Source organism: Gasterosteus aculeatus, chromosome 14 (assembly GCF_964276395.1).
Source record: "Gasterosteus aculeatus chromosome 14, fGasAcu3.hap1.1, whole genome shotgun sequence".
NCBI lineage: Eukaryota > Metazoa > Chordata > Actinopteri > Perciformes > Gasterosteidae > Gasterosteus > Gasterosteus aculeatus.
The window spans coordinates 4,516,170-4,539,909 of NC_135702.1; the positions used below are offsets into that span (position 1 = coordinate 4,516,170).

At 45.4% G+C, this 23,740-nt stretch overlaps 2 protein-coding genes across 13 annotated transcripts; both read right to left on the minus strand.

Moving 5' to 3' along the window:
• Positions 1 to 258: 258 nt before the first annotated feature.
• ark2ca (arkadia (RNF111) C-terminal like ring finger ubiquitin ligase 2Ca) lies at positions 259 to 12,371 on the minus strand. 7 transcript variants are annotated; one of them, XM_078088039.1, is made up of 9 exons: positions 9,926 to 10,940; positions 9,355 to 9,429; positions 5,612 to 5,912; positions 5,397 to 5,525; positions 5,135 to 5,264; positions 4,868 to 4,972; positions 4,633 to 4,728; positions 4,438 to 4,538; positions 259 to 4,185 (listed from the first exon to the last, which is right to left on the minus strand). In XM_078088039.1, exons 2-9 carry the CDS (start codon positions 9,374 to 9,376, stop codon positions 4,068 to 4,070), a joined length of 1,002 nt encoding a protein of 333 aa, XP_077944165.1. In that variant the 5' UTR covers positions 9,377 to 9,429; positions 9,926 to 10,940; the 3' UTR covers positions 259 to 4,067. The 7 variants fall into 7 exon arrangements, with proteins under 7 accessions (XP_077944165.1, XP_040053819.1, XP_040053817.1 ...); XM_040197885.2 differs by having other exon boundaries at positions 9,832 to 10,940; XM_040197883.2 differs by lacking the exons at positions 9,355 to 9,429; positions 9,926 to 10,940 and adding an exon at positions 12,057 to 12,371.
• Positions 12,372 to 14,446: 2,075 nt separating this feature from the next.
• ark2n (arkadia (rnf111) N-terminal like PKA signaling regulator 2n) lies at positions 14,447 to 23,572 on the minus strand. Of its 6 annotated transcripts, none has more exons than XM_040197708.2 (5): positions 23,207 to 23,572; positions 21,736 to 22,623; positions 17,318 to 17,488; positions 16,740 to 16,854; positions 14,447 to 16,650 (listed from the first exon to the last, which is right to left on the minus strand). In XM_040197708.2, the coding sequence occupies exons 2-5, from the start codon at positions 22,553 to 22,555 to the stop codon at positions 16,461 to 16,463; spliced, it is 1,296 nt and encodes a 431-aa protein (XP_040053642.2). In that variant the 5' UTR covers positions 22,556 to 22,623; positions 23,207 to 23,572; the 3' UTR covers positions 14,447 to 16,460. The 6 variants fall into 6 exon arrangements, with proteins under 6 accessions (XP_040053642.2, XP_040053643.2, XP_040053645.2 ...); XM_040197709.2 differs by having other exon boundaries at positions 21,736 to 22,620; positions 23,207 to 23,435; XM_040197711.2 differs by lacking the exon at positions 17,318 to 17,488 and having other exon boundaries at positions 23,207 to 23,449.
• Between the last annotated feature and the right edge of the window lie 168 nt (positions 23,573 to 23,740).

Here is a 23,740-nt window from a genome sequence, read left to right on the forward strand (position 1 = left end):
TTCTCTCATCAATACTTTTATATTGACAATCATTTTAGACTATGCCTAATGTGGAGTGAGGGATGAACCCAAGGAAATGCCCCCAAATTATTATTTTTTAATGGTGCTTTTTTTGTATGTTGAGTGTGAAAACTGAAACAGAGATGGAATCATCTTTACACTTTTCTTTTTGTTATGAAATAACGGCTAAAAGTTCAATTTAGAAATACACTTGGAACATCATAGGACACAAGAAACTAAGACATGAATCAGAACATATCCATTTTATCCAATTTATTACAAAAAGAGCACATACAAAAGGATAATATACAAGCCATGAAATAAAATTAAAATTAAAAAACTGAACAGTTTGGGTTTAGCAATGCAACGTTTGAAATCATTATTATTAGTAGTACTTTTTTGTAATAAAGTACAAAATGCCACCACATGTGATTCTAACATGTACCCATAATATGCTCATCCATTTGTTCATCAACACACACATCACCATTAATGCGCTATTGCTTTAATATGAATGATAAATAGTTCTATTTTCAGATAAAATATCCTATATTGAAAAACATTGCGCATTCACAGCTAAACAGCAGAGTTTCATACAAGGATGGCGGCAGCCCTTTCACTGGCACTTTTTGGGATATTTTCTCTTCAGTTTTGTTTTTCAGTTTCAAAAAGCAACAAAATTATGTTTTTTTCTGATATATTCTTTGTATATATTTTCTCCATATACTATTCAACCATTGAGCCTATATTGAAACCTGAGAAAACGCATGCATTTTTAGAAAAGGTTGTGCTTTAACATCCTCGTCTTCCTTTTAGTCTGTGAAAGGAAATGGAGGACAGATTCTGAGAGGAGAGATGGACGGTAAAATAAAATAAAAATAAAAAAGTAGAAGTGGAAAGTCTCAGAAGTTAAAGAGAATTAAAGAAGGATTACTGAAGTATTTGGAAATGCCACAGTGAAACATGCCTCTTCGTAGTCACAACCATCCCCACAACATGCAACGCTCCACTACAGACCAACAGCTAGTTTTGGACAGTTTGACTTCAATTTTGAGGACAATGGCTTTTGTAGAAACGGTCAAATGTTTTCTTAGCTCCTTCCCAACTCACTCTTCTACTCAATTATGCAACCAATAAGGCATGGCGGCTTCATGGATTGATTGTTATCAATGGTTTCAGTAATATGGAAATAGCTCCTAACACTTAAAGCGAGGCACTTGTTATGCTTAAAGTCTACAAACTGAAGAGAAACACCAGAGATGAAAATCAAAAGGTCATCACAAAGAGTTAAACATGCTTCACAGATGATCGTTATTAAGACCCATAGTGCATTGTGAGAAGCAGAGCGTACAAAATAAAAGCCAGAGTTCTTAATGGTAATATTAAATTATTTTTTGTTGTTTTTTGCCAGTGAGAGGGTTCCCATATTTGAGTGCAAAACAAAAAGAAATTACTTCATTGCAGTTTATCCACTACATCACAGCATGGGGGATCCGAGAAATTGCATTGAATGGAATGTGACCAAGATCCACAGCACCACATATGAGAGAGAGATAGAGATAGAGAGAGAGAGTTAGAGAGGCGGAGAGCGGGCTCAGTAGCTCAGCCTTGGACAGTAAACATCGCACAGCCAGCTCGTGGAGATCAGACAGCGGGGCTCGATTATTATTTTTTTCCATCTAACTTTAGTGTTCCAAAAAGTACAACTGCATGCAAAGCATTCCCATTTAAAACAATGCAAAAATGAGGTAATAGTTTTTTTTTTTTCATAGCATTTTTGTGTTATTTCTAAATAAATAAATTATGATTCAATACCCAATTCCCTCCCAACCCCCCGAAAAACTATATAAAATTAAATACATACCCACAATATCTACAGTTAGTAATAAATTATGATTGTTAAATACTTAAGGCATCTCAACTGACAACACCCTGTGTAAACTATGAAAACTTCATCACAGATGACTCCACTACAGGAGGAGGCAGCTTCGCCACCGGCAGTGCACGAGACAGGGGGCAAATAATAACCCTAACCCCCAATTAATTGATCCTTAACCCACCAGGGTTTGCCCTTTGCTGTTGTAGTGCTCGGGACAGTGTGTGGGAGGAGGAGTGGGGGGGGGGGGTCCTAAAAGGCATGGGTGTTAACAGCCTGAATGTTTTCCCCTTGTCGGTGTGTCCGTGTGCACTGCCAGAGGGAGGCTGCCTCCGTCGCACCACGTTCTACATGTTCTAGCAATACAGCATAGCAACCAGCATAGCAACCACGAGGGGAGGTCTGTCACACGAATACACAAAATCAATACGCAAGCTCCTCTCTCTCTGCTCAAACACTGCATGATTCTATACCTAAAAATAATGCAATACCGAGGGGGGGGGGGGGAGGGAGGGGGGGTGTTGCTATGACTATTGTCACATGTGCTTGTTCTTTAGGCAATAAGGTAAACATTGAACCCGTCATTGCCACCAAAGGAGACGGGATGAACACACGCCGGGAGTCAGGGGAGCAGCCACCGACGCAGGGTTCTTTTTTGTTTGTTTGTTTGTTTGTTAGTGTTGTGAAGATAGTCACAGCTCAGATTAACTAAGTCATGCAAAGCCATCTCTGTACCTTTTTTTTTTTTTTTAAGAAAAAAAAAAAAAAAAAAATGGAAGAAACGCTACCAAAAGCTAACAGCCCAAGTCAACAATGAAACATGCATTTTATTTTTTAGTACACAACATTCCGCGCGCCGGATTAAGAGCGACAGGTACTCGGGAGTCTTCCTCCCACCTTGCTCTGCACTTCCAGTTATCATCCCTGGTTCTCTTTTTTTTTTTTTTGGCTTTGTGTAAGTGCTCCAGCGGCCATGCGGCTAACGTCTGGGTGTTGTTTCGAACCCCCTTGAAACACACACACACACACACACACACACACACACACACACACACACACACACACACACACACACACACACACACACACACACACACACACACACACACACACACACACACACACTCTTTGAACAGCCACACATTCCTTAAATCACACACAGCAGGGCAGAGCGCGCGCACGCGGACAGACACACGAGCACGCGCGCACACACACACACACACACACACACGCACGCACGCCCGCTCGCCCACACACGTGAACCCGCGCGTCAGGTTCAAGCTACACTGTGACAAAAGTGCATTTTGGTAAAAAAATGACTTTCTACCTACTTTTAAAATACACCACGACTCGATCACGGGGCTCGGTGAAGGAGACCTACTCACACCACAGCATCTCACGTGACACCAACCAAAAAAGGTAAATATACAACTGTATTGCAAAATGTCAAAGCTGCATGATAGATTCAAAACACTCAGCTAGCTGGTGCTTGCCCACCTACGACCCCCCGCCCAGAAAAAAGAAGGCGACAGAGCATCAGATATCACTTGTTGGTTACTGCTACTCTACTACGACCACAAATGATCTTTAGGTAAACATGGCATCAGAGCATTTGTTAAGCTTTCGTATGTGGCAGAATATTCACTTTGATTGTGTTTGAAAAAGAGAGAAATATATATTTATATATAGAAAGAGAGAGAGAAAGAGAGAGAGAGAGAGAGAGAGAGAGAGAAAGTAGCCAGCTCAGTGTGGGTTATGTGTTATTTCCACTCTCGGGACATTAAGTCATGGCTTTGAGGACATGCTACACAGCCCAGGACTACCTACAGTACAACACCACAACAGCAACAACACCCCACTTAGGACCAGCAAGCTACGAGTAAACCCTGTGTACGTGAGTATGTGTGTGTTTGTGTCTGCGTGTCTTTTGCCTCTGGAAGGATGTGCTTTTATTTAAAAAGAGTTGGCCTCTCTTGCAGTTAGTTTTCCTGGCTTGGCTCAGTACAGCGTGAGTCAGAAGGGTGGTGATGTCACATGAAGTCCGGAGACATTTGGCAAAGCACCCAACGGAGGAGGGGGGGGGGGTATGGTGTAGGAGGAAAGGAGGGAAGGAAGAGGGGTGGAAGAAAGCAGGAATCACGCGAGCGTGATTGACGAGAGGTGTCGGTGGGGGCGGGGGTGTAAAATCTCATCAGCTGTCGGGGTTCAGCTGTGTTTCGATGTCAACTCGACAGATGGGACACTTCCTGCTGGTGGCCAGCCATTGGTCCACGCAGCCCTGGTGGAAGAGGTGCATGCAGGGCAATCTCCTGGAGGACAGAGAGACACGCAGGGCGGGGGGGTCAATGTGGAACTCTAGCTCGACCAACACAGTTATGTGGCTGCGAAGAAATTCTGAAAACCAGCAGGGAGTTCATTTTGTTCATTCAGGCACGCGGAGGCAACTTCTGTTGGGGGAACTCACGGCCCTCAAGCAAATATGCGTTATTCCCAAAGTGCCGAAACTTCATTTTAGACTTTTAAAATCATGTTTTCGTTGGGAAAGCGGGACTCTGACTGACCTGACGTCCTCTGCGTCCTCCAGCATGGACAAACAGATGGTGCATTTCTCGTCCACATCCGTTTCCTCCTCTTCCCCGATCTTCAGCAGCAGGGGCTTTCTCTGTTAGCGGGTCAGATTACAGAGGGACAAAAGGTCAGGCCCGGACGGGGATGCAATACAACGCGCATACACAGAACAGTGTGTGCTGCTTTACCTTCTTGTATTTGTGAGGAAAGGTGAATCGCTCTATGGTGGTCTGGATCGCTCCTCTACTGACACTCCCCAGACGGTCCTCTAGCTGCAACAGCTCCTGGGGAGAAGTGGGCATCCAATTGAAATTAGTACAACGCAGAAGGAAATACATCATAGTGATAACAATATTTAAAAAACAGCCCCTCCGGTGGGATCGCTTGAACCTCGGCGAGCTGGAGTTTTAGAAACGGGTTTACCTCGTAGCTTTCTCGCACCGCGGTGGCGTGCCTCGAAGGATTCAGGCTTTGCAGAGCCAACAGGTGCAGCTGAGGGTACGGGTAGTTTCGGATTTCATGCACAACCTGGCAAAATAGAACTCATTGTCACATTACGGTAACCCTTTTTTTTTCTTCATTGTTTTAATGCGCTGGTGGGAAGAAAAGACACATTCTGTTCAAAAAGCAGGAAGCGGTCGGCAGAGGTGGATATAATTTGATCGGTTGAAACGGTTTGATCAAACGTACCACTTGTGCAGAGGACGTGTTCCTGGGGAAGTGGTGCATGCGGGGGGAGGCCAGGTAATGCTGATAGTGCTGTGGAAGCTGCTGGAGCTGGTACTGGTGGTGGGGGAGGCCGGCATCTACGCTGAGATCCCTGCAGGCAGACAGACAGCCGACTGAATCATCATCATCATCCTCCTCAACAGGCATAGTGCAGTGATGGATGCTGGACTCTCGTTGCTCTCCGATGGGGACGGGGGGGACGGGGGGGGGGGGGGCGACTTACCAGTCGGTGCCTTCGGCCAGGTACCGCTGCTGCTGCTGGGTCATTTGCTGGGGGACGTGGAGGGGAGGGGGGAACTCGTAGCCTGAGCGCAGTCGGTGAGGGTTCAGGGGGAGGCGCTCCTGGGTTCTTCTGCAATGTAATAAAGATACAAATTTATTTTCCCTCCACACGCAGGAGGGTTGGTGGAGGTGGGGGGCGGGGGGGGGGGATTCTACCTGGAGTGCGGGAGGATCCTGCGGTGCTGAGCTTCCAGAAGCTGCTGCTGGATGAGGTATTGCTGGTGTAAGGCCTGAGGTAGGAATGGAGGCCCCGGCACGTCCTGGAACTGAGGGGCCGCGGGCAGGGCAGTTAGGGGCGGGTGGTGCGCCGGGGGCAGGTGGGGGGCGAGGCCGGTCTGAGGCGGCTGGCTGGCGTGTCCCAGAGGGAACTCGGCTGAGATGGGGGCCTGGGGGGCGCCCAGGTGAAAGTGTCGGCAGGAGGTAGCATGGCTGTGTTGCTGCCTGGTGAAGTGTGCTCCTACGAGGGTGAATAAATGAAAGTGCTCAGTAATTAACCCGGAGAAGCCCGGAAGCCCCTCTCTAGCCCCCCCCCCCCACACAACATGGAAACAGGAGAGACCTCACACAGGGTGAGACGAGACAGACCAAACAGCAGATGGAGGACGCAGACGTCAGGACCCCCCCCCCTCATTCCACTTTGAGCACCGTGTAAACCCCCCACACACAGATTGCCTCCCTCTCAAGTCGCCACAGTGAGGCCGGCTGGGAGGATTGGATCTTTGCTAACCGGCCCGGCGCGTTTTCCTTCAACGGATTTCTCATTAAAAACCCTCCACAGCGACTGGCGTAGGCTCAAAGGACCCCCCCCCCCTCGCCCCTTCCCTCCCCCTCCTACCTATCTGAGGCGGAGGAGACTTGAGATTGTACAACAGGCCCACTGAATCACCTCGGTATCAACTCCCACAAAAACAATCAATACTAATTACTCCAGCTCCGATAAAGGAGGAGGGACGGGGGGGGGGCGCGCCCCTAACAGCTACTGCTTCAGCTGCCCCCATTACCCCGCTCGGCCTTTCTGGAACAGGAAGCCGCCGGCAGGGCCTGGAGGGCGGCCTGTGTGTACTGAAGTGCCGCAGCATTGTGCGTTTGCTTGTTAGAAGCGAATCATTGTCTCACCTACTGTCGTGTCAGCTGTTCGGCGTCGTGCAGATTAAAACGCCCGACGTGATTAACGGTAATAGCGGAGAGTCTTTGATGAAGACCGGCTTTGGCTGTTAGTTAATAAGGATGTATTGAGCAATTGCTGCAGACTCTCCTTCACAGTCGATGGTTCACGGAGACGACATCTGACTTATTAATTATCAAGTCCGTAACATTTTGATGCAAACACAAAATCCAGCATAGGTTGTTCTGTCGTGCTTTGAGTTAACTGGCTGGATGAACGTCCAACTGGAAGCTTTTGTTGTAGCTTTACGTGGAGTTCTTGGCTTTGAGGGGCAGAGACAACAGGACATTACTGGTCCCAGCAGAGAATTAGTCCCCTCACTCATCGAACACATTGAAAACACAATGTGTTGTGTTAATGAGAGAGCCTTGACTACTTTTGCAGAGCCGGATGAGCCGTTTCCTCTCGGTCTTTGTGCTGTGAACTAAGCTGCTCACCACCTGCTGGGTTTGGCTTTATATTAACGATGAGAGTGGCATCATCTCTACCAGAAAGTACATTCGTACATGTCCCAAAATGTCAAACAATTCCTTTATTCTTGCCACTGGGACATATTTGCCTGGCTGTTGTTTTGCCGTGAGGACACGGGAAGCCCGTAAACCCCCGAGAGCCTCGAGCAAAACCCCACACGATATTTGGCCGGGGAACTAGAGCAGAAATGGCAGAATGCTGAGTTTTGATTGGCGAAAGGCTGAACGTCACTTCTGTGTGAAGCCTGTGACCCGGTGAGACTGGACTCGAAGCGAAGCTTCAAGCAAATATCACATGATTTTGTCTCGGGGCTCTTTCCCAACATGAACTGCTGACATTAATATTTGACATACAGCAGCGCCGCCAGCTACGGCCCCGATGATGTTGTTGTTGTTGTTGTTAAAACCCCGCTTGCGACTTTGACTTTCAGATACATGGTGCCATATTGGTGCAGAGCAGACCCCCACCCACACGCGCACACACACACACACACACGTACACTCCCATCCACCACTCCTCACCCATGAGCTGCTGCACAGGCAGCCCCTCCCCCACGGTTTAGCTGCGGCATGGTGTCCCTGCGTTGAGCGACGGCCCGTAAGCCCTGCCCAGCCGCGACTGCAGCAGTCTGACATCAAACCGCCCCCCCCAACCCCCATCACTGCAGCTTTACAATCGCACCTCCCCTCTAACATGATCCTGTCTTCTGCCTGGTGCTGTGGTCTTCTGGGAGCCTTGTGTATGCAGTTTTTCATCCCTCTTAACTCCCGCCCCAAAAAAACAGCTGATAACACTGATTGGCACCGCTCCCAATCAGGGTTAGAGACCCAGGAGTGAAATCAGCTTGCGTGTTGCACAGCTGGCCTGGAAGGCTGCACGCCATTGGCTACATGACACGCGCCGGCTCACTGACCTTGGTGCTAAACATCAGTCAGACAAGGACGAGGAGAGCGAGCGGCGGCAGACAAAGCATTCCGATACGAATGCGGTCTGGGTCAATGAAATAACAATAACGTTACATGTGTAATTAATTAACATTACAGTTATTTTAGTCTGGTGCTGTAGCCGCGGGGTAAACTCGTCTCAGACTCTCCTCGTGTCAGCATGCAAGTAACTCGCGACTATTCCCGACACGTGGAACAGATGCAGTCCCCTGGCGTTCAAACTAAAATGACTGAATATATGCATGTTGTTGACCAACAATCCACCCATTTAAGTTTTCAGACAACAGGTTTTTGAATAGAAATCATGTCGGCCTAATTTAGACATTAATAACACTTGAAGGATCTCATAGTACTGTACTTATATATATCCACAAAGCTCCTAATTGAATGTCTGACTCCCTGTAATAAAAGAATGAAAAGCCTGTGCTGTTATCACAAGCTGTGATGGTGCAACTATTTATTTACTTTAGTAACTAGATGCTTCTCTCTCAGATTTATATTTGTGGAACTCTGTCACGGTTTGTTCCAGTATTACCATGAAAAGGACGAGACGAATGAGGCCAAAATGTTACAGCGTTCCAAACATATAACGCTTCAGATGAAATATTTCCATATGGTTATTGAATGAATTGATCTCCAATCGTGCTACACATTGAGACTCGATAAATCAATAGATACTGGTAGGGTTCGATGAGAAGACTAAATGCATACAGCAATTACAGATGGCTTGTGCACACAACAACAACAACTGTACAACAGCAAACATTTCTTTTTTTTTTTGCATGATTGACACAAACGTGATAAGTGTTAATTTGAGCGCTTTGGGAGGCGCTAAAGGATCTATTTTACCTTTAGACGTACGAGTCGAGCCGTTTCCCCGTCTCTATGCGAAGCTAAGCTAAGCTAACAAGCCGCTGGTCGAGCTTCTTGTTTAAGGACATTGTCTTAGAGAGTCTAAAAGAGCGATGACCTCTTTCTTTTAATGACACACAGGACCGACTTGTGCAGGTTTTAGGAGAATGTAACCAGTTTTTAATGTTTGAGACAGAGAGACATGAGTCATTTGTTTTGGAAAACCAATGCAGTCAATAGCTCAAGCTAAAGTTGGGCGGGATAAAATACCTCGAGGATTTATTTGCTGTATTGTTTTTGTAGTATTGTGTGCACACGTTCAATATTTTTTTTAGAGTGCTGGAGAAGAATATTGGATTTTTAAGATAAATGTTAACACGAGTAGCCAAAAATAAAAGCACTTTAGTGTTTTTATCACAAAATTGACTGACCAAATACATTGACGTTTTAAAAACAAAATGATATACCTAGAAAGAGGATTGTATCCATTTGCTCAAGAGTTGTTCCAACGTTAGCTCACTGGTGAGTGGACATGAAGTAGGCTGTGTTTTGTTGTAAAAACAATAGTAACACAAATAGTGTATGGTTTAGCAGAATGACAGCGTGTAACATTACATATCAATGCTGATGTGTTTGTCAAAACATGCTTTTTTTTCTTCTTTTTTTTTTTAAATAATAAAGGAGTCTGCTCCTCCTCTAAAGTAAGCAGAGGAGCGACTGGAAAGTCTGTCAAGGACAGCTGAGAAATGAGAGCAGATAGAGAGTGAGGGGACAGTCTCAGTGACAGCACAGTGTGGAGGGAGGAGGGAAGGAACATGGAAATCAGCAAAAAGCACACTGAAGGTTAGAAAGAATACTACAGTCTTTATTGGAAAATATTAGTATGTGTGGCACTGTGTAATAGTAATAAGAGTAATAGATCCTATATAGAACCATAATAATACCATGCAAATAAAGACCGAAGGCAAGGCCCGACCATGCTCTCTGTAGGGTTAACAGAACAGAAGCAGCATCCAATGAGTAGATGTGTATGCTTACAGCACATTTCAGTATAGCAGGGACATCTCTACACAAAGTTTGTTTTCATTGGAATCTGCTGTTCAATGTGGAAAAACAAAAAGTATAAAATGACCATGCATTAGGATCTAATACAAGAACATAAGGTAGAAAACCACAACCAAAGAATAAAAGACATTTTCATTTTTTTAAAAAGGAGTTCTACAGCAGTGCAGGATATACACATCCCTGTAAAATGGATAGCATTCTGGAGGTGTCTGAGGGTCGGGGGGGGGGGGAGCTGTGATTGATAGTGGGGGATTTTCAAATGGCACGATGAGTTAGACTGGAGTCTAGTCAATTGATTGCAGCTGACTAAATCAATTCAGCTAGCGGGAACAAAAGCTTTCCACACACGGATGGGATTATGGCCGCCCGCTTGGACGCCGCTACACCAGGTGCAGCGGACCATCAAAAAGGTGAAATCAGCATCACTCAAACTACGCGTACTGGCCAATTGGTGAATGGTAGGGTAGCGTGATTAGCAGTCATACATATTTAGGGAAGGAAGTGATCATACAAGTGCTTTTGATAACAAAAAGCTGGCACAATGCACCTTGTGCAAATAGGGGATAAGATCAAATTGAAAGAGTTCGATCAAGCCTGGCTGTAATCGAATCGAGGGGGGGGGGGTCAAAATGTATCCACTTTACAGGAATTTACAGCAGAATGTAGTCTATCCACACTGAATGGGAGAATCACAATGACAGTTTGTAGTAAAGTCTAACGCTACAATGGGTTATTCACTGAAGAGCAACATGACAGTTTGAAAAAAAAAAAAAAAAAAGACAAAAAAAAGACAAACTGTTTTCTACAGAAGGTGTTATTCCTTAGTCGGTTACACAGAAGGATACGGTATGAGTGGGAACTCGGTTTTTAATGCCAATGTCGTCTTCAGATGGAAAGAGGAAATGAGGAAGAAGGGGGTTCACAATACAGCTAGATGCAGAGAACAGGCAGAGGCTACGGCAGACAGCAGCAGATGATCGTTAGCTACACAATGGAGGGGGACAAAGGTCTGAGAAATGCGGAATGTAGAGCCAGCCTCGATACTATGGAACAGGAAAAAAGAACAGAAATAAAAGCACAATGAAATCATTGGTGCTATTGCATGTAGGTTTTTTTGTTTTTTTTTAACAATGCACGTCAAATTATTATTTATTGTTATTATTACATGATCAAAACACAGGTAGCCACTGCTAATGGAGGATGAGTATTGCTATTATGCCACGATTCTGCCAGAGTGATCATTTAAAATGTCCGGTATATTTTTTTCTATTTTTATTTATTTTTGATTTGAGATCGTTTTGCACCTGCGACGCATTTTGCAGGTTTTAATTTGAGGCTTTCCATTGCAAACACACACACACGCGTTTTGATGTTATGTTTTGATGGCTAAAATGCCACCATTTTAAAATAGCCGACCACAGTCACTAATCGGCACTACGGCCATCCCGCTACCTGTCTTCTAGTGGAAGAGCACATCATTGAGACGATAAGCCGGGGTAAAAAAATAAAAAGATGAGCGCAGGAGATTAACACACTCCATGTCAGTTGAGTTGCGCACACAAAGGGACACACGTCCCCTCGTCACGTCGTCCCCTTCGGATTCAGACGCTCGCTTGCCGGGGACACGAATTAACGACACACATCCGCGGCAGAGAGCGGCGGGTGTTGCGGGCTAAAGCCGGGCTGACGCTACTGGACGCGGCTGAGCGGAGCTACCGGCGATGCTCGGTAACGTTAGCTTAGCGGTGACTACACAACAAAAAAAAAAAACCCGCACGTAAACACCACGCAGCTGAGCTTGAGAGAAAAGAGGGGCTGCCGTTTGACAGCGGCTGTCATTTGGGGCGTTTAACGGACCCCTTAATATCCTTAAGGAAAAAAAACAAGCGTCCATTTGCTCTTGTATAAGATGAAACGTCGTTAAGTCGCACTAACGACGCTATAACGGTCGAGCTAGCGTTGTTTTGCGCTCGCGCTTCGCCTGTTGTCGCTCGCGTTTGTTGCTAGCAGGTGTCAGCTCTGTTTACATCATTTGATGACATTTAAAAGAAGGAAAAGCCGAGACATTTGTTAGGATAGGGGAAATATATGGAGATGGTCATACCTCTATTTCTAACTGATCCAAAGACGGGAAGAACCAGATATCCAACATGTACTAACACCATCCTGGGTCCTTCTTTGTTGTGTGGGCAGCCAGCGAGACAGATGGTCCATGGAAATGATCCCCTCCAGTCGCGAGCACATTCAAACTGACAGGCTACGTAGCGTGCAGACACGGTCCCGGGCGACCAATCAGCGCAGCGCTCTGAGCAGGACTCTGCTGCTTTGACACATCGCTCCACCAATGCGATGAGCGCTAGGGGGTGGCACGTCTGTGTTTTCCACAGCACCCCCCCTTCCCCCCAAGCCTCATTTAGGTACTGTAAATGTGCGTGGTAGTGCTGGTTTCTTGTATCCGACCCCTCAAATGGACATCTGGTTGGATTTCATCCCAGGGGGCCTCAAAAACCATTATTTATAATTTGGCAGGAATGTCACCGAAATGTTTTTCTTTTTTGAAGGAATTAAAGTATAAACACTTCTCAGAATCTGGATATGTAACAATATCCACTTAATTTCAATCATCCGTTTTCAGGGACATGTTGGACTTTCAGTCCGCTACATTTACCTTAATTTTTGACAAAACCATGACGATTTAAGATTAAAGGCTGTACACGTTGGTGTTTTTAAATTGTTGTGGCTTATTGTAGGCACTGATGTGACTGAGGAGTTCTGGTTGGGTCAGATGATTCACTCGGTCCCAAAACCATAAACGGCAACTAAAATTGAATACGCATGGTCGATGGTAAAAACTAATCAAGTACATCGCTCAAGTAATGTTCTTAAATGAAACTTTGTGTTTCTTATGTTGGCACTCCACTACATGTATTTACCAGCCATACTACCAATTAACTTGATATTGTATGCAAAAGTATTCAAATTATATAATCCAATGCATTATAAATGATTGAAGGCCTCGCATCCACACACACACACACACACACACAACAAAGCAATATAACAAGTCCAAATCCATCTATTCGACTTCAATGTGACTGCAAAGAAAATGTCCTGATCAGTTTAAATCCCCTTCCGCGTATAAACACACGACACATGACATCAGTCGGATCACATGACCAAAGACTACATAACCCGTTGGCAATCGGAATCTTTAAGGACAAGAAGACTCAGATGAAATTTGATTATCTTTTAATCGTATTATTGTTCCCTTTGGGAGACGGTGTGTTGGATGCCAGCCAGAAGACGTAACCACCAACAAACAAACGCAGCAGTGATCTGCTACAGAAAGTCATATTAAAGTCCTATAATTTCTTTGAAAAGCCACCTCTCTCTTAAGTTGTCCCATTTCCTTTACGGCTAATGTGCTCAGAACTGTCGCTGTCCGGAAAATCTCTGCAATCTCTGCCTTTGGTGTTAAGCCTGAAGGGGGGAGGAACAGATGGGTAGGCTGAGGGGGTCACAAAACTCTTAGTCCCATATGTCCCCGTCTTCCAGTTCCCACCATCTCATTTTAAAGCCTGCGGTGCCACACAAAGAGCCTTTAACAATGCCTTACTGTCGGTGCAGGTCAAAAAGCAATCGGTTTCCTTTACTCAGCCACAGCAGGACTTTTTTTTTTAAACACTGTCAAACTCTCAATCACTTAATACAAAACCTTTTTTTATTTATTATAAATAAGTAGCATGTACAATGTGATCGCTTTCTTAAGAAATGTCTGTCCGGAAAAGTCAAAGTATTTTACATTTTGCGCTTTTACTTTTTGTTATTTAGAATATAGTTTTTTTAGCAAAGTAAAGCAGTTTTTTCTAACCAGTAATTAAAAGTAGTCGCATGCACTTAGTGCGTTGGTGTGCGTCAGGCGTTAACAAGGGAGCCGTCATTTTGAATACAACCTGGAAAAGCACTTGTACAACACAGGAGCTACAGCTGCATCACTAAAACGACATCTGCAGGAGGAAGGATTCTCATTTGTTGCTTTTGAGAGTGAGCCAGCGCACTTGCTGCTCTGGTGAAACATTAGCATACAGCTGATGTTCTGCCCCGAGGGGGGTGAAAGGAGCCGGCTGGAGGGCTTTGGTTTCAGGAGCAGGGCCCCGAAGGCTGCATTGCTCCACTCCCTCATTGTCCTTTTCAGCGTGAACTCCATATGTCCCCCTAGCGGCAGGTGTCACAGAACGACCTCTGACCCGGGGTGCTACTTATGTGGCAGAGGGTGAAGTCGTATTGTTCGCGGGGAGGCCGTTGTCTAGACTGTTTGGCAACAGGATGAAAGGAAACAATGAGACACGTCCTTACGTTTCGCACCTACAGTGGCGGTGATTCTCACACTTGTGCAAAACTTTTGAGAGGGGATCTACTCGTTCATTCATTCATATCCTGCATGTAAAAATCCATGTTTTCTAGAGGCAAGGAAATCAACTGCTGTACAAGAGGTTCATTAAATAATGCTCTATTTATTTAGATTTAAAATAGTTTCTTTTTGTTCTACACACATTTCAAGGACGTTGCAGAAGCAACAAAATACCCTCCCCCCCCTTTTTTAATTTAAAATACTGTCAGTAAAGTAAAACAATAATAGAAGAGCAAAGCTAAATTACTGGTAATGAGGATAATATTTGACTTGAGGTTAAAGATGTGACCACACATGCGATGCGCAACCGTAATGAAGCACCACTGCTCTAACTTTCTATCAAACCTCTATCACTAGAGACATGGGTCTTAACAACATTTAATAATAATCCTAAGGAGCTGTAGCGAAATAGGTTTTGTGAGCAGAAGTGATCTAGTAAAATAATTGTCATTACACTGGTGGCTGCATATAGTGGAAAGAACTGGCCAAAGGAAAACAGGAAATATCACATCATACCAAACTGTATCTTGAATTTAAAGTCACCTCATTTCACAACAAATGCATTGACTTCCAAATAAAACATTTAGACAAGCAGAGCAAATAAAAGAATGTGAGAATTTCATATCCTGAAGAAAAAAAAAAAAACTGGGACAAACAAATACATTTAAGCTTTGGTTGAGTTTCTTTTTTTTTATATTTAAGAGGTTTCCTTTTCTTCTGTGACCAGCAGAAGTAAAAACATTTTTGATTCTACAATTGTAAAACATCACAGTAGAAAGCAGATATTCAATATGAAATGACACAAAAATAAGTGTTATAACAGTGTTTTGAGGTTGGGTCCTGGATACAAATGTACTAGTGGGGCTGCAGTGACAACTGCATGAAGACGCGAATAAGACCACAAGGAAAGAGAGCAAGCGGCCCTGAAGAGCAAGGTAAAAACCGTTTCTACTATAACCACCCAAACACGTGGGTACACACTCAACACCACTTACACCTTTATTTGTGTGCTAAATTCACATCTATTATTAAAATATTTATTGTCGATAGCAAAATCCACTGCTCTGTAAGGTAAAAGAATAAGCTTTGTACGAGTTTCTAAAAGGAAATAGTGCACTTTTCAAGGCATTGGGGTCGTCTCGCCTTGCAGTATTCGATGGAAGATGCATTTCTTCACTTGTTATGAAGTGGTCCCCACAGGTTTAAAGGTGTCCACTCACAAAGACTAGCACGCAGCGCGCACTGCAGGGTCATACATTCACTGATAACTAAGCCACCCGGGACGAGGCTTCCAACCTACAACCACCTCTTTAATCCGTATTAGAGATGCAGCATTGTGTCACGTGAAGAGTCTAATTTGCTTGTGTCTTGCTTTTCCTTCCTAAACTGGAGTTAGGTTTCCGTGTTTACATTAAAAAAAACATTATAATATGGTGGAAGCAGAAACAAAATCCGTTTTGTTTGAATCGCAGCAAATAAAGCGAATAAGCTTAATTCCCAAAATGTGAAACTTTCCCTTTTTGAGATAAACCAAAAGCACCAGCTGCACCTGTGCTGGACGGAGCACAGCGGACCAGAGGCGTCAATGCAGACGGGAGTAGATGCAAAACCAGTGGTGAGACTTTTCAAAACAAATGAAGCTGTCTTTGTGCTTCGCTGTGCAACAGAAAAGGTGCCGGCTGCCGCAAAATATGCCGCACACCAGAGTCCACGGCGCCACTTTACAGCTGACAACACAAAAAGCCCTAAAGGGAGTCAGCGAGGAGCGCCCGAGGCATCGAATGCAGCTAGGATATTGCTATCATTTAACAGATACATCAGCCTTGGTGCACATTTCCCACCTGCACTCAGAGGGCCGGATTTCCCTGCGAATAAATTCAGATGGTGGGAATCGCGTGGACAGCATGGCTTTGATACACGTGATTGTTTTGGAGTGAAAAGGGGAGAAAAAAAAAAGAACAAAAAAAGAAAACGCATCTCTGGAGAGGAAAGAGTCCACGAGCGGTTACAACTACAGGAGGGATTTCAGCCGGAGGACACGGAGGCAAGGCGAGAGTGGGGGAGGGAGACACGAGGAGTCTTCAGTGCACGAGTCGTTCAAAGTAGGTATTTGTGTCCGGCGTCCTCGTCCAGGGTGAGGTCCACCACCTCGGGTGGGGACACCCAGTTGGGCTGAGGGGAAACCGTAGTCCAGAGCTGTGGTTGATTTGTGCTGTTTAACTGCTCCACCGAGTTCCCTTTCCAGGTGGACAGGCTCTTTATTACTCCTCCGCACGGGTGGGCGCATCTGGATTTAGAAACAAAACCATGATAAGTTTGGGGGGGAGGGGGTGAAAAGGAAAAGTTTAAACGAGTCCCCCCGCTGAAGGTGTTTACCGGGCTTTCTCTTGCACGCCGACGATTTCCACCTCGCTGTCGGAGGAGGCGATGTTAATCTGGCCCTTGTTGTGTTGAGAACTCCCCTTGTGCGACAGCGCCGGCTCCACGTGGCCTGAAACAAACGCGGGGGGGGGGGGGGGGGGACACACAGAGTCAGACATTGTGAAGAGCGCCATGGTGGCAGAGAGAGCTTCAGGCCCTGCTGACGCAGAAAGACTGCAGCTGCTTTGACACAGACGAGAACAAAACCATGAATCCGACACTTGTCGGGGGGGTTTTGGTGGTTTGAAAAGGCCGACTGGAAAGCGCGGAGCGGCACAGTGGGATAGAGCAGAAATAGCCGGCGAGACGGTTACAACACATCAATTCTTCTGGAGAAGCAAGAGTTTCATTTTTGGTTTTTCCCCTCCCCCAAGTACTAGCCAATGCAAGGCGTGTGGGATGAAGGCAGCGCTGATCCCAGGAGCTGAGATTGAAAAGACCAAGTCTGCTCAGCGAAGACACCCATGCCTCTAAATGTCCCGCCGCCACCGAGAGGAAGTGATGGGTTTGGATTCAGCGGCTTGGTGACTGACCTGAGAGGGAGCACAGAGCTCTTATACACCCAGAGTGAGCTGCCACCTCCCGGCCTCTGTGTGTGTTTAGCTCATGCTTTATCACCGTGGGCCGGACTGTCTCCACACTCATACTCTCCTGGTTAGAATCAGTGTCTGAAATATCAAAGTGACCCACTACTGGAAGCGCGTCTGCAGAAAACAAAGAAAACACTTCATTATTCAAATCATGCTCCGGATACAAACTGGACACTGCGTCCAGAGTCCAAAAGGTTTTTAAACAAATTAAACATTTAGTCCTTTTGGGCTGTGAAATATAAACAGGTTTGTTTTTTTTTTGCTAGTGAGGTGTTTATATTCTAAGAGTAAAGGAGTAACGCCTCTGCATTTATTTTTCTCTGCATTTATTGCTTTTAAAAACAGCCAATTCACATAAAAACTACACAGGAATACAGTCATTACAAAACACTTAAAAACGGTCTTCCCTTAATGAAATGTGGTGGTGGCATAATAAGAGCCAAACAGAAGAAGAAATCTGTGGAAGAGCGTAAACGTTTATCTTTGTGGTCTACCCTGTGAGAGACGCACACAGAGACACTGCTTCACCCAGACGCGTTTGTGTGTGTGTGTGTGTGTGTGTGTGTGAGGGGGTTTGTCTGGACAGCGTGTACTGTGAGAGACCACCGCCTATGAATAGCTGATTGGGCTGGAGTAGGCAGGTACCGGAGTTGCCATAGAAACCAAGGGCGTGCCGATCTAAAGGCCATGTATTTAAAAAGGTAGAAAAGGGGCCGATGTAAACCAGGATAGTCTCTTTGGTAAACGGTGGACCGTCCTTTGTGTGGTTTTTAATGCACAGTTTGTGATTGTAGGAGGTTCCCTTTACGGCGTCGACAGAGCGGCTGATTTAAAGGGTTCTTTCAATCTTAACAAAACGCAGAACAGCAGCGGCCGGATGCATTTAAACCCAAATGTAAGCCATACTGCACCACCGACCGAAAACACCTCGATTCACACAATTTCAAACAAAACAATTATGCCAAGAGAAAACAACCAAATAGATAAAAATGTTCAGTCAGTCACCATTTATCAGCACAAGCGAGGCTAAACCTTGCACACATGCTGCTGATGAAAACCATTCTATTCACTAATATAACATGCAAAAAGGTGGGGAAACGATGCAGCCAGCGTTTTGTAAAACTCACATAGGGCTACACATACACATACAGAAAATGTAACATTTTAAACACCCTAACTACAAATATAATTGGGCCAAAGATTCTTTAATCCATGTCAGTGACCGCGTCAAGAGCTGACGCGGTGGTCAGTAAAAGTAAATGTAGTTTTGAGGTTACGTGAATGTTTCCACCTCAACCACCACAGCGTCTGAACCAAAGGCCACTTGATTGCTCAGATCAGTCCTTTATTCTATAGGAAATCAGTAAACATTGCCATGCACTGAAAGCAGCTGTATTACTGCTATCGGTTAGTCGGACGCCTGCGTTGTCAGTTTGAAGTGGAGCTGCGGACACGCACGGCCAAGCTGGCAGACCAGTGCATTTAGACAAGGCGGATATTACAAGTGAAGATGTGAAGCTCTCGACGCTGCAGCTAACGGCCACAACACAGGAGCCCGTATCTGATGTCCACAACCTATACTACTAAAAATAGTCATTCCTCCTTCACTAGTTTCTCGTTACTGCACAAAGGCAGCAATAGCAGCAAATGTAACAGAAACGCACACAATGTAAACACTAATGTCAAAGAGTATTAAAAAGCAACAAGTGTGTGGATTAGTATCTCGTTATATTTCCAGGCAAATCTGTTATTATGTAAATGTTTTCATGTTAGTAAAGCTATAACACCAAAACAAACAGGCTGTCCAGAGACCCTCGACCGTTTCTAAGCAAAGTGCAAACACAGTTTGGGAGAACAGAGTGACGTAGAGAGATTAACTGAACTACTAGAGATAGAACTACGATGCCACACATCTCACTCCCAGCAGGGAGTCAGGAGGACAAGGCACATGCTATTAAGCAGCAGCCCCCTCTCCCCACAGGTGCTGTAATGCACAGTCTCAACTAAAGGCATGATCAGCTTCTGTGTGTGTGTGTTTATGTGTGTGTGCGTTTGTGTACAGCTGGTACACAAACTCACACAAATGAGCCGTGGGATGAACGATAGGATAAGAGCCCCGATTGGACCGTCAACTGAGGTGTGCCCCCCCCTCGTGGCTGTGGCACACATGCTGCAGGAATCAAAGACGCTCGAGTTGAATTATTCTGAATGTCAAATCTCACAGTGCTTCAGTGTCGGTGGACACGCCGGGCCTCCGGTCGCCACAGAGTCCCGTTCCCATGACCGGCGCAGGCCCAGCTGCTGTTGATGGCGTATCCATTCAGTGACCTCACATCGCTAACCTATTAATACCCACTGCCGTGCTACTCTGCGTCGACTAGTTCTACTCTTGCTCTTTGCTAGTGAAACCTAAACATTCAGGAGCCCAGGGTCCGGAGCGCCTAGATTTCCATTCTGAGTGGCCGCTTCGGGTAGGGCGGTGATGTTGTTGTTGTTGTTGTTTATGGGGGTGGAGGGGAGGCTGTTGTTCTCCCGCGCCAACATGTAGGCAGCCATAGTCTCCGAAGACTCTGACGACGGCAAGAAGGAACTGGACGGGCGTCTCCCCTGGGAGGGGCGCTGCGGCCCCTCCGGGGCGTCACTTGAGCGTTTGGACGAGTCGTTGTCCGAGTCGAGGTGCGCGAGCTTTTCCATCCAGACGCGGAAGCGCTCCTCGGTCTGACGCTGCATCACAGCAAATCGCGTCATGGCCTCCTCCAGAACGCTGCCGATGCCGTTCCTGTCCCACGAACTGGTGTCCAGCAGCCCATGAATCTGGGCGCCCACTCTGGATCTCTCCGATGCACGTCTGAAGCCAGCTTTAAAGACATTGAGGCCAAGCCATAAGAAAATACAGTGGCACGTTCATGCTTCCGAGGTGGACTTTTGTATTAAAGAGAAAATGACAGTTTGTTTTTGGTTACGTGCAGATCGACTCGTTCATGCTGATGGACTACATCATGCAGTTGAAGCACTCAAATCTGTGTGCGGGATGTAAAAATGGTTGAAAACATTTCATGTGGTACGGATCCCTAAAGTCTCCTTGGGCCGCTGACCGTTGAAAAACACCCATTTGAAGCAGATTCATTAAACAACTATGATATGAAATTCAATCACCTTTGTAAAATATAATGCAGTATCAGTTATTATCAGCCAGAAAGGGGACTATGTGGTGATCCTCAGAGACCTAACACTAGATCAACACCACCAGCTGATTTCAGATTTTAACAACATTTCTACAACAACCAAACCCAAATGTTATGTTCTAGAAAAAAAATCCACTCACAATGAAAAGATCAGCTTAAAGTAAATGCAGAGACTTCAGCAGCAGCAGGCCTGTGAACAGCACCCAGCGAGCAGTTACTTACAGAACTCACCACAGACATTTCTACAATCAGGGGCCGTCAGTCAGCTTTAAAGGCATTTATATTTCCTTGACAATGACACAGGAGCTATGCGAGGTCAAAAAAGGTGCTGCAAAACTCATTATTGAGAGGAAAACCACCTGTTTACAAGACCCCGACGAGTACAATTAGAGCAGAGTAATATATTATAAGCTGCAATACCTGGTAGTCTCACTAAATATAAATCGTTTAAATGTAACATTCTGATAAAATGGCCCATCAAAAATAATTGAGTCTAAAACTTGCAGGTTTAAGACTATACATCTACCATCACACCAACTCTTAACAGCAGGTCTTGCAACTCGAACAGTGTGAATGAGCACCGTTACATACAGCTGGGGACATAAATGGCCCATTGTCGAGTTGCAAAGCTTCCCGTATAGATTAGATTAACAATCATTCCATGAGGTGAAGAATGTCCACTCTACTTCCACAGCATGCAAACGATGAGACAAAGTGCTAAAAAGAAAAATAGATGTGACTGGGCATCAGCCCTCCTAAACAGTCTAACTCCCCAAACCAGGGTGAATGAAGAGATGGGTGAGAAAATAAACAGCAAAAAAAAGAAAGGGATTTGATAAAAACCAAACACAAAGCAGAGCTTGCACAGATCTGTTATTGAAACTTCTTTCTTCAGCCTTTTCATTACACGTTCTTACTAGTTACTAGGATATATATATGTGGCAGGTGAACACTTTGGTTCGGCTAACCTGAAATGTTTACATTATGCAGGCAGCCTCTTATTGTCACGCCGTTAGAATCTGATAGCTTAGTTTAGATTCTGTAGGTCTATGTTATTATGTCAATGCGTGATACAATGTCTTACAGTAGATATCTGCTACTGTTATCCTGTACTACAATGCACTACTTGGTAAGAGTACTTTGCTATAAGCATGTGATGTGAACATCGGATGTTACCTGAAATATCCGTCTTGATTGTCTTGCTACCCCCTGAAGTGTCGTCATCCTCGTCCTCAGAGGAGCTGGTGCTGGAGTCGCACGTCAGCTCGCTGTCGCTCGTACTGCTGTCCTGCAGCAGGTTATACTTCTTCCGCGCTGCTGCCTCACGTTTTTGCCGCAGCAAACGCATCCTCTCCTTGTGTTTCTGGCTGCGGTGACCTTTCACCTTTGCCAGCTTGCCGTTGGTTTGTTTTTCTTGCCCTCCAGCTGCTACCAAGGCGGGCTGGCAGCGATTTTTCTTCGCAGCCATCGCATTAGGCACCGTCTCGCTCTCTGAGCGTGACCGCCGGGACTTCCTCCCACCTGTAGATGACGATTGCCTTCCTGCTGTCTGCCCACAATCATTCGCAGCTTCCATGCCGCCCTCTTCCTCTTTTCGGGTAGAAGGAGCAGTCCCGTCTTCCCCCGAGGAGAGTGTGTCGGAGTCAGCCAGGTGGCCACTGGATGACGGTGAGAGCATGCAGTTGTTTGAGGAGTCACTCTCATAGATATGACCAGACACCGGCTTGTCGCTCCCCGTAGAGGCATGCTGGGACTCTGGGGAGTCTCGGCGGAGCTCCTTCATCAGGCATGGCATGGAGAGGAGACTCTGCTCACCCTCCGTATTCAAGGGGCTGTCTGCCTCCTTATCTCTCAGCGGCGAGCTGGTACTGGTGGTGGGCTCTGATTTTAGATGCTCATCCTGCTCTCCCTGAACAGAGCCTGTCGCTGATAGTGCCTCATCAAGGCACTCTGCATCCACAAATTCCTCGGCTTTGTCCGAGTCAGCCATCTTCATGCTAAATGAGCCCAGAGCCCAAAGGTCCAACAAACATGGACCAATGTGCCTGGACAGGAGCTCACCTGCTGGAGGGAAAAACAAGCATCAATGAATACTAAATACTGTGTGAGACGATGGATGTCTGAAAGCATAGAGCATATTCAAAATAAAAAGTATGTGGACATACGGGAAAATGATCACACGGTCACAGGAATTAATATTTTACAAAACATTGATTCAGTTTTCAACTTTCACGTCTCAAACAGCATGCGAAACCTTTTGTTTTCATACATGTCCGTTCAACCCCACAAGCAATGTCAAACAAAACGTGTGCACTACGAGATATTTACTGACTATTGAATTAGTGACTTTAACGTGAGTTGGTAGTGTAGCTAACTGGAGCTATTACTGGCTACCTTTAGCTGCGTAGTGAAGCTAACCTCGGTCACAACCTTACACCCTGCACACTTGGCGAGAAGAAGACAAGCCATTTGCAAAATGTCCAGGTTGCAGGGCAGCTGCCTCGCAAGATGCTATAAATGGAAACCGTATCTAGCCAGCCAGGGGCGCAACAAGCAGAAAAATGTAAATTGCTAAGAGCTAACGTTATCTCAGTCAAAGCGGTAGCCGACGTAGCATCTCAAATCGACTGCGCTAGTTACAACTTACCGCGGCGTTAGTTCTATTATTCTTTTCCCAGAGTCGGATTGTTCAACATCTTTGGTATTTTTTTCCTCTTTTTATTTACGATACATTGACAATGCACTGCTAAATATACCTCACTTCTTTACAACTTGGAATAATGTGAACGTCTTTTGGCGCAATGCGCTCGCACCTTCGCGAGCCCAGTTAGCAGTTAGCTATGTGTATATTTTAAAATGTCTTCATCAGCCGTCCGTCTTTCACAAAGATGCATGCGTCACTTCCGGGGTGCTCTAAGCGGTAGAGCGCCCCTGGGGGCGGGGTTTCGATACTACAAGAAAAGGAACTGCTGCAGGAGACACTGCGGTCAAGCCACCCTCCATTTAAAAAAAAAAAGTAAAGTGAACATAATTAAATGAAACTAAATGAATGAAATAGATTATACATCTAATGAATAGCTTTAAAACGCCTTGCAAACGCCTTATGAATGAAACACGAATGAATGAAAAACACATTCCTTTGGTTTATGTTAAAAAGAAAGAAGCAACTGTTATTTGGATT